Raw genomic sequence first — 10,965 nt, 5'->3', positions numbered from 1 at the left:
TGGTATAATCTCCCCAGAATAAACCGCATTTATTTTTTTTCCATTTATTAGTTGGAGGCTAATTACTTTACATCATTGCAGTGGTTTTTGTCATACATTGAAATGAATTAGCCATGGATTTACATGTATTCCCCATCCCGGTCCCCCCTCCCACCTCCGTCTCCACCCGATCCCTCTGGGTCTTTCCAGTGCACCAGGCCCGAGCACTTGTCTCATGCATCCAACCTGGGCTGGTGATCTGTTTCACCCTAGATAGTATACCTGTTTCGATGCTGTTCTCTTGAAACATTCCCACCCTCGCCTTCTCCCAGAGTCCACAAGTCTGTTCTATACATCTGAGTCTCTTTTTCTGTTTTGCATATAGGGTTATCGTTACCATCTTTCTAAATTCCATATATATGTGTTAGTATACTGTAACGGTCTTTATCTTTCTGGCTTACTTCGCTCTGTATAATGGGCTCCAGTTTCATCCATCTCATTAGAACTGATTCAAATGAATTCTTTTTAATGGCTGAGTAATATTCCATGGTGTATATGTACCACAGCTTCCTCATCCATTCGTCTGCTGATGGGCATCTAGGTTGCTTCCATGTCCTGGCTATTATAAACAGTGCTGCGATGAACATTGGGGTGCACGTGTCTCTTTCAGATCTGTAAACCGCATTTATTTAAAGCGTAATTTGAATCAGTTTTCGGCCATCTGTAAAACCACCACCACAAACAAGATGCAGACTGTTTCCGTCGCCCGTAAGCTTCCAAAGCTCCTTCCCAGTTTACCCACCCGGGTGTCCAGGGTCCCCAAATCCTCGCGGTCCCGTGACGTCACTGCCCTGCGCCCCGCCGTCGCCTTGCGCGGCGCTTCCGGCAGCGAGGACGTGGGGGCGGGGCGGGGCGGCGTCACGGAGGCGCGCGCCGGAAGCTGGCCCGGCGGAAGTGGCGGGGCGGGGCGCGGGGGCGATGGGGGGGCGGCGGCGGTGGCTGCCGGCGATGAACAGCGGGAGCGCGTGAGCGGGCCGGCGGGCGAGGCTGGGGGGCCCGGGAGAGCGAGCCGCAGGGCGGAGGGCAGGGGCGCGAGCGCGGCGGGCGGCGGGCGGCGGCCTGGGCGCGGCGGCGGCGGCGGCCGAGAAGATGGCGGACGGCGACAGCGGCAGCGAGCGCGGCGGTGGCGGGCCCGGCGGCTTCCAGCCCGCGTCCCGCGGCGGCGGCGGCGAACAGGAGACGCAGGAGCTGGCCTCGAAGCGGCTGGACATCCAGAACAAACGCTTCTACCTAGATGTGAAGCAGAACGCCAAGGGCCGTTTCCTCAAGATCGCCGAGGTGGGCGCGGGCGGCTCAAAGAGCCGCCTCACGCTGTCCATGGCGGTGGCCGCCGAGTTCCGCGACTACCTGGGCGACTTCATCGAGCATTACGCGCAGCTGGGCCCCAGCAGCCCGGAGCAAGTGGCAGCGGCGGCGGGCGCCGAGGAGGGCGGTGGGCCGCGGCGCGCGCTCAAGAGCGAATTCCTGGTGCGCGAGAACCGCAAGTACTACCTGGACCTCAAGGAGAACCAGCGCGGCCGCTTCCTGCGCATCCGCCAGACGGTCAACCGCGGCGGCGGTGGCCCCGGGCCCGGCGGCCTACAAAGCGGCCAGACCATCGCGCTCCCCGCGCAGGGCCTCATAGAGTTCCGCGACGCGTTGGCCAAGCTCATCGACGACTACGGCGGCGAAGACGACGAGCTGGCTGGGGGCCCGGGCGGCGGCGCCGGAGGCCCTGGGGGCGGCCTGTACGGGGAGCTCCCGGAAGGCACTTCCATCACGGTGGACTCCAAGCGTTTCTTCTTCGACGTGGGCTGTAACAAGTACGGAGTGTTCCTGCGCGTAAGCGAGGTGAAGCCGTCCTACCGCAACGCCATCACGGTCCCTTTCAAGGCCTGGGGCAAGTTCGGGGGCGCGTTTTGCCGGTATGCGGATGAGATGAAAGAGATCCAGGAGCGGCAGAGGGATAAGCTTTATGAGCGACGCGGCGGGGACGAGTCTGAGGGAGAGGAGGTGGATGAGGATTGAAACGCGCTTCCTCCCCTTACGGACCTCCCCACCCCACCACCGTCTCCTTGGCTAAAGAGCTCCCCTTCCTGTTCATCCCCAGTGAGCTAGTGGAGGGGAAGCAAGGGAGGCCCCGGAGGAAGAAAGCAAAATTTTAAATAATACAGTTAATTAAGAGAAATAACCGTAAGAGAACAGTCAGGACAATTAGAGAAAAGCAGTAAAGTTCCAAGGAATTGACAGCAACCTGCAGAGAGAGGACAACAGCGTCTCCTCACCTGAGCAGAAGTCTCAGCTTCTCTTGCTTCCCAGCTACGGTTCCTAAATCCATCAGGATAACCCTGGATGGGATAGATCCTTGCACGCTAGCCAAGGAACACCTCATGAGTTACCCAGACCCGTTGATGACAGCTCAATTTGTGTTATATTTGGGTAACCTAGTCTAAAGATCTTTCTAGACCTCATTGTTGCAGTGTCTATCCCTTCACCTCCATTGCAATCAGCGTTTTGGATCTAGATCTTCATGGAATTCTTGTGAAGAGAGAGGCCTTTGCAGTTACCCAGTCCCGAGGGTACAAGTTTCATGAAAAGGAATGCAACTTTACGTAATCATAGACAGGGCAAAATAAGAATTCAAGAAGCCACCAGGGACAGAAACAAATTGGATCCATTTTAAAATGGTTTTGCATAGAACCTGGACCAAGGCCCATGTCTTGTCTTTGCAGAATTATTATCCGGGATGCAAATGGATTCAGATGTCAATCCTTGAACTAGAATCCCTTACTATAATGTTTTGGAAGTTGGCAGATTTTTTTCAAAGATAAAAGCAGTTTTACATTGGGGGTTGCTGAGGTAGGCACAAGAAGAAATCAGGCGTAAAGCACAAGGAAAACTGTTTGAGTGGATTGGTTGCTGCTCACTAAAGTTCTTCCCCGATCTCCAAATATGGAGGTCATGGCTTAGATATGAATGAGAGCCAGATACCCGTGGCTCCACCGTGTGAGCCAGTGAATTATGGCTAATTCGGCTGTTTCGGCCACTGGTTGGCTGGATTTTAAACCATAAAACTTGAACATCTCTACAAAAGGAACATTGTGGCTACAAGCCTGAGCTTTAATGGAATATAAGTCCACACAGAAAAGTTGGAAGTAACCAAAACTGAAGTCATCTACCTTCAGTTTAATCTGTGGATTTGTTCAAATACTAAAAGATCCTCAGGTCCAGAATTCCAGCATCATTTATTCTTTTAAAATAAATTTTTAAGAACTTGGTCCATTATATCAGTACCTCACAATCAAAGCTGGCAAATGATGGATGAGTGATTCAAGCAGCGTGCCCTTTGAAGCTGAAATCCATTTGAATGGAGCTGAAATGAACGTGAATATGCTGACTATATCCTGGAAGCATTTTTATACCATCTTGAAATTTCAACAAGCTGGCTTTTGCCAGTTTATCCAGCTGTCTTTCAAGAATAAAAGTTGGGGTTTTCAAGGATCGCCTCTTCTATATTTTAAATGGATTTTCAGTATGATTTTTTACTAATCAAGTTAACCCCACCCCATCAAAAGGTATTCCTAGAAGTGTCATAGACCTAGGTAACTTTTAATTGAGTGGGCGCTAATGGTCTTTCCAAAGTGTTCAGGTATACTTTGTGCGACACCTTCTCAACAAGGAGGCAAGTGACCCCACCTCCACAATCGTAGTGTTTTTTTTTAACTGCATGCCTGCCCTTTATTTGAGCTGCCTTTTAATTTATTGCATACCTTTTTATTATCTTATTTTGGTATTATTCAGTCTACAATCTTTTTGTATTTATTGGGAAATAACATAATATACAAAAAGGTCGTTTTCATGAATTGTGGCTGAGAGGGAGGGAATAATTGTGTATATAAATTAGGCTTTTTTAAAAAATTAGATTTGATTCAGAATATCGTTGATCTTAGATTTTTTTTTTTGTTTTTAAAAAGTGGAAGAGCCACAAACATTGGTGCCCTTTTCAGACTATTTCTCTACTCATCATCCACAGTAGACTTTTTAAACAGATTTTTTTTTAAGCTTTTCTTTTTTAAAAAAAATTTTTCTCCGTTGCAAAGAATGTTTCCTAAATTGTATGGGAGCAATAGTATTTTTGATGTTTTAATGACATCTGTATACTTGTACTGTATTTTGTACTACAAGGCAGCTGTTTTCAATAATGTCCTGCTGTATTTACCTATGTGTTTTGAGTGTTTATTTCTTTGCTGCGGAGAACAAACCCCTAAATAGTTTTAGTAAAGGGGCTGAGAAGAAGCTAGCATTATTAGGTTTGCATAAACTGTTTATAAGTTTCAAACTCTGAGGCAGCAATGAAGATTAAAGTTGCAGCTCTTAGTTGATTGCTGTAACTTTTTCATTTTCAAAACATGTATAATTCCTGTATAGACCAACTTGTTTTCTTGCTTCAGTGGTGGTTCTGTTGCTCAGCTGCAGTGAGCCAGTTCAATTTTGCAAAGGTGCAGTACCTCTCCTTTTTAAGGGGTTGGTTTATTCTTTTTTCTTTTCTTTTTGTTTGGCTGAATTGCAGTAACTAGCCTTGCCTTTCTACTCTGTAGAAATGACAGGGTCTTCACAATCCTTCACCAGTGGCTACTAAGCTATAATTAGCTGAATAGAAAGAATGTGGAAGTGGTCTGAGGCATATAGAGTATATGCCAAGAACACTACCATATATGGCATCAGCTTTGGTTACCAGAGAAATTTTCTTAGTCATTAGACCATATAACAGTAATATATCATATGTAAATCTTTAGATATCAATTTGAGAATCCTCCAAAAAAAGGAGCAAAGAATGCATAAGCTATGTGTTGGAAAAAGTAATTTATATTAAAATTTTGACCTGCCTATGTAAGATTAAATGGTAAATGTCATAGTGGTGGGTTTTTAAGTCTTAACCAATCTCAAAGGTTTGTTTCTCCTGCAGGGGGTGGTTCATGGCCTCTCTTCTCACTGCAGGAAGATTACAGGAGGATGTGGATTAATTGTAGCATTCACTGATCCTCATACCGGTACTAGGGACAATAGAAATCTGCAAAGCACAGACTACACTTTCGGTGTGTGGTTTGTTAAACAAAGTGATTTTAACAGGCTGGCTTTCAGAACTCATTCATAAATACTGCCTATTAAAGGAAATGATCTTTGTTAATTCCAGTCAGAAAATAGCATACAGACTATGGGAAAGCAATTTTGTGTTTTGTCTTTCAGCTGCTACTATGAGCAGTGATTTAGGACTGTTTTTCAGCTTTGGCAAACAGCCCAGCTAATCATGTGTTCAAAGCAGTCATATTCCTGAGAAGTAGGAAACTAAAATTCTTCTTCAGAGAATTGGTAGAATGTCTGTTTCTCAAACTGCTGCAGACATGAGAAATTTTAAGAACAAAATCAAAGGGTCAAAAATTTGAGATGAGATACTACTCTTGCCTTCTGGTTTCTATTGTCCCTACCTCTCATTCAAGTAGAATGGCAGTTCTAGTCAGCAGAGAAAGTTTTCAGTGCATATGCTGCACAGTACACAGTGTAAATCTGTATGGCACCAAAAATGGAAGAGAAAACCAAACCAAAAACCCAGACACCCTATGTTACTATGGGAGGCATGCAGGTGGTATACATGACTGTAGCTGTGATACACACACGGCTACTTGTCAAGTCACTTTCCATAATTATTTACTGCAAAATGATTGAGGCTTTGGTGCAGGCAGGCTGTTAACTTACTGCTTTCCTGTTAACCTCTCAGTCATTTTGCAATAAATTGCAGGTCTTTTAAGAGATTCAAGCTTCAGTTTTCTCAAAAACAAAACAATTATCCTGGCTTATCTGAAAATGCAGGGTTGTGGGCAAAAGAGGCTGGTTATAATAATGCCCTCATATTGAGTGGTCTGTAAATGGCTGCACACTTCAGGCACTATAGTTGCTGAGGATGCTTTGTTAAATGTGACCTTGACTGGCTTTACAGTGGGTAGAATGTGCTCTCCACAAGGTATTAAAAGGTAACTATCCATTCGTGTCCACCTTGTTCTTGAGGTGGATAAACTTGAGAAGCTTGAGTGTGTAAGCCATGCACATAGGTATTCTTCACTGTAAATTTTGTTTTCATTTTTAACCCAGTTATGGTACTTTGTCCAATGCACAGCTGATCTCTCAGTAGATATTCATTTGAGAATAGTGTGGCCTTGATCTGTGAGAAGGGGAAGGAGAGAAGTGACTTTTTGCTTATGTAAAAATGACTCTTTGTCGAGAGGCATTCTATAGCACTCTTGGTATCTAATGTGGTCGGTCTCCTTGTTTATTGGGGAAAGTTAATGTTTTTGACCCTGGAGTTATTCAATTGAGTTGTCTTCTATTTTTAGGAAGTATCAGAATTGCTCTGATAAGTAAAAAAGTAGACTGCTTTGATGTCCAATCTCAGGTTTTAGAATATATATAGTGGTGTAAAATTCCACTGCTAACTCTTAAAAAACAATTTTAATTTAGTATACCCTAAAAGTCACCTGCATAAGGCCTGTTCGAAGAGCAGCGCCTCCCATCTTTTTGCTCCTTTTCCATTTTGTACTTCACTTGAGAAAGTGTCGAGTGATTTTTTTTCCTTGTATATTTCCATTTTAGCCCTGACATATTTCTCAAAGATAAAGCACTTTTTGATCATGAAATACATGGAATCTGTGTGTGATGTGGATCATGGTTTCTCAGGCTCCCCTAGATAATTTGCTTTTGAATATTGTTTTAATTCTGTATAAGAAAAGTAGAAATCTTTGCTAATGTTAGAAAGTTTGTATTACTAATCTAGAATGCATTTTGCTAGTTTCCAATGGACGGGAGAGTAAACAATGCTGCATTCACAATTTAATAAGTTACTTTCCCTTGAGCCTTAAGGTAACTTTTTTTTTCTGTCAAAACGGCACTGAAGTTATAGTAAATGAATGAAATTGCCAGTTTTCAGGGTTGGTTTTAGAGTACTGTAAATCGATTAGCTGTCTTCCTAAACAGTTACTATTCCCATTGAATAAACTGGATAATGGGGGCGGGTGGTGATTGTTTGTAGAAGAAGAAAAAAAAAGAACCACATTTACCTAAAAAATATGTGTATAGACACAAAAGTACATGACAGTGCCCCATTTGGAATTCCAGGCACAAGGTGGAAATGGAAATTATAACCTCATTTCCCCCGTTTTTAATCTAGAAAAACAAAGTCATTAATTTTCAAATGGTAATCCCCAGAAGCTTCAAGAGATAGCAGGCTGTTGAATGATTACTTCTCTTGATACATTTACCTGCTATTTAGTTAAAGTCGCTGTTCGCAGCCCTCACTCAGTCTTAAATTTTAGTTTCATTACTGATGGATTTAACAGACTCTTATTTAATAAATATGGTCCACTTGTCAGGATGAAAATTAAATTTGGAAAATAATACTGCATCATGACATTAGTAATTTCTAGATATCTAGAAATTGATATCTAGTTGGTATCTGTATCCCTGATCCAAGTTAAGACCTTAATGAATGTATTTTATATTTCCTAATGAAATAGGGAATATGCCATCAGTGTAGTCACCTTTATTTGCAATCTTTTTCATTTGAACATTAACTCATGTCTCTTGAATTAGACATTGCAATGGGGATAGGTAAAGCCATGTTAAAATAACAGCAAATGCTGTATTGGTAGTGTCACTGCTCAGTAGGACTTACTACAGGAGGGCAAAGCTTTATTTGATGCAGAAATGTTATTTTTTTCCATAGGCGATTCTAACATGGTTTGATGAAAGAGTATGACTGTACTTTATTAACATGGGATTTTGAGTCTAGGAGCAAATTCCATTTTCCCCATATTATATATATAAAATGCCTACTGACATGGATAAGAGAGGGCTGATGATACCTTTAGTGTGATGAAATGTGGGCCTGGAGTATTGGAGAGAAAGCAGTAAACCTATCCAAGTTCATTGTCCACTAGCATATTGAAGAAGACATGAGTTTGTCTTTTTTTTTTCCCTTCCCTACTTCAAAGACATCAGTGGGTAAATCTTTCAAGAAAACTTATGTAGATTGTCTCTCTCTCTTTTTTTTAAATCTCTTATTTCTTAAACTCTCATCCCCATTCTTGCCCTATATTGCAAGATCAAGCTGGCTCAAAGTCTTTATTATACATATTTGGAAATAGAGTGGCAAGTGGTAGATTTCTTCCCTTTTAAAATTCCTTTTTCAAGGACATATATAACTGCAGGTAGAGTCCCAAGAAAATTGAAAAACAGGAACATTTTTATTGTAGAAATTTGAGAGTTTCATCTTAAACTGTTCAGATATGAGGCATAAACCCTTTTCTCCTAGCCCACATGTCACTTCTGTTTCAAAAGCTTGCCTGTATTTCCTGGAAGCTAATAGATTGGGCAGAAGTCCAAAAACTGATTTTAAGTAAGTACAGGGCATACTTGAGAGTTGTGCATGTTACAGTAGCATGCAAGTAAACGAGTTTTTTTCCAATGATTATCAATAATTTGAATAATAATTGTGATTATCAGTGTATTTGGACTTATCTTTTTCTAAAGTTCTAAAATGATTAGTAAGGATTTATTCTGTCTTGCACCTCTATGCAGATGTTTTTCCAAGTCCATTTTTAGAAGTCTATCCATCTTCTGACATACTTCCAGATAACACTTTCTATAGTAACCTTCACTGCCAGTCAGATCTACCAGGGGCTTCCTTAGACTAGATGATTCTTCATTCCAAAGTTGGGACTGACGTCCTGCCCATAGAGAATCTACAGACATAATTAGAATGAGTTAAAACCAAATCTTGATAGCAGGAGACAGAGCTTCCTGATCTAGATGTACAACTAGAGTTTAGGTTGGAAGTTACTTTAAAGAGGGTTTTTTGGGATGTCTTCAGTCTCTGTAAATATCCAAATGCTTGTGCATTGTAAACCAAGTGTGTACTCCTATGTATGAATTTGTAGAACTGATTTCTGCTTCAAGAGAAGCTGCACCTTTAATTTTATAAGGTCCCCTCCACCTGTTACCCTATAAATATTTGTAAATAGAACACTAAAATTTGTAGTGATAGGATCAATTTGGGAATATCTGCTGAGAGACCAAAAAGTTCATTTTTTTAAGTACCTTGGTTAAAGAATAAAGATTATTCCTCTTATTTTTTAAAAGAAGAATGCACTTTAACAAACACAGCTGCATGGGCAATTCAAACAAATCTGTGAAGTGCAGTACCCATTCAGAACTCATACTTCCTGGAAACCATTCAAAAGCGTAGTCTAGACGGGCTGTTGATCTCACTGCCTGGAGGTTGAAGCTGATTCCGGTCAATTTTGAGACGAGCAGGGCTGCTTCAAAAGAACAATGTGAATACAGCCAAAAGCTTCAGTCAGTCTGTAAAATGGCGGGTCCCGTATTTACCACTAACTAGCAAAACTGACAGAAAAACTCATAGAGAAAAAAGAATCCTTACTGCTGGTGTGCACTCCTTACAATAACAGACTTTTGCAAATGGAGTTTTACAGTCTATATTTAAAAAATTGTATGTTTGTAACAAATAAAGTATGCGGAAACGTGAATGACAGTCTTGTCCTGGTTGTCTCTCATTTAAGGAATTACATGTTGACCGGGAGGGAAATACCACACACTATCTACTGGGGTTCATAAATGGGTCTGGAATTGGGTGAGTTTTCACTTGAAGTGACTTAAAAGCTGTTTGCACATTTCATCTGAAATACAGCCATTTAGTTCTACACCTTCTGGGTTGGCATAACCCTTTTCTAGTTAGTAAGCAGTCTATGGAGTAAATCAAAGTTGCAAATGGTTTCATGCTTTGGTTTATATTCCAGAGGAGGCACTTGTTGCTTCCCCCTATTTCTTCCTATTCTACCTGCTTTTAGGCCCTATCATTTCAAATGGCTGTAAAGAAACTCATGTGTTTACTTGTCATTTATCATAACTAACTGCTCAGAAAGTAGGTTAAACCTGTGTTATATACCCCAAGCTAAAGGAAAAGTAAAAATTTTGTTTTGATAGATCCTGGCTGTGGTTCCAAATTTTTTGGTCTCAGGAACCCTTTAACTTCCTTAAAATTCACTAAAGACCTTCAAGGAGCAATCCTACTTCAGGCCTGTATCAGTTGATACCTATCATATTAAAAACAACTTTTTAAAGACACATTCCATCTGCCTCAAAGCAGTGACATCACATCACTTAGCTTCTGGAAAGCAGTATAAACTTGGGAGAATGAAAGTGAACAAAGCAGCTAACAGGAAAGTAATTTACAATTCTGGGCTCCCTGAAGGTCTTGGGGCCGCTGGAGGTTTCTGGATCACTCTTTGAGACCCACTGAACTAGACTGGTTGTATAAATTATGCTTTTATATAGCATATATATATATATATAAAGCTTAAGTTACCCACACAAAGTCCACTTAAACCCCCAAGTAACTAATCTTGAGAAAAGTTTGCAAATGGAATCATCAAGCATTGTATTGGTAGCCCCTCACGGGGGAAATGTGGGGCTTTTATTAGCAGAGAACCCTTTAGTGTGCATCAGTCACCTCCCGCCCCTCCCCCCAACCACCACCACCATCCCCAGCTGCAAGTTTCTGAGCAGGTTTGGGTGGAACCTGAGAAGCTGCATTTCTAACAAGTTCCCAGGTGCTGCTGCTGAGATTCTGCAGCAGAAATCACAAAAGTCCTAGGAAAAATTAGCTATTGCCACCAATTTAAGGTGGCAAGAGGTCAGGAAGCCTTTACCCTGATGCATCAGTTTGCCATAGCCCTGCTGAATTTTTTTTCTTGATGTGAAGTTGTCACCTTGAATTTAAGGACCAAATGTAACCAGGCTATATAGCCTACAGTTTTATTGGCGCCAGTGCCTCAAGGAATAGGGCTGTTACCTCATAGTTTCAGTATTTTGGATGTT

At 42.0% G+C, this 10,965-nt stretch overlaps 1 protein-coding gene across 1 annotated transcript; it reads left to right on the top strand.

Annotated features, from left to right (window-relative positions):
• The first annotated feature begins 970 nt into the window (after positions 1-970).
• Positions 971-9,614, top strand: PURB (purine rich element binding protein B). The gene has a single exon (XM_020893286.2). It carries the CDS (start codon positions 1,129-1,131, stop codon positions 2,044-2,046), a length of 918 nt encoding a protein of 305 aa, XP_020748945.1. The 5' UTR covers positions 971-1,128; the 3' UTR covers positions 2,047-9,614.
• Positions 9,615-10,965: the final 1,351 nt, after the last annotated feature.

This window comes from Odocoileus virginianus, chromosome 1 (genome assembly GCF_023699985.2).
Source record: "Odocoileus virginianus isolate 20LAN1187 ecotype Illinois chromosome 1, Ovbor_1.2, whole genome shotgun sequence".
NCBI classification, from domain to species: domain Eukaryota; kingdom Metazoa; phylum Chordata; class Mammalia; order Artiodactyla; family Cervidae; genus Odocoileus; species Odocoileus virginianus.
The sequence above is the reverse complement of the archived record's forward strand: the minus strand, read 5'-3'. Positions and strand labels throughout refer to the sequence as shown.

Excerpts from the sequence above, each read along its gene's own strand:
- PURB (XM_020893286.2), top strand. The coding sequence starts at position 1,129 with ATGGCGGACGGCGACAGCGGCAGCGAGCGCGGCGGTGGCGGGCCCGGC.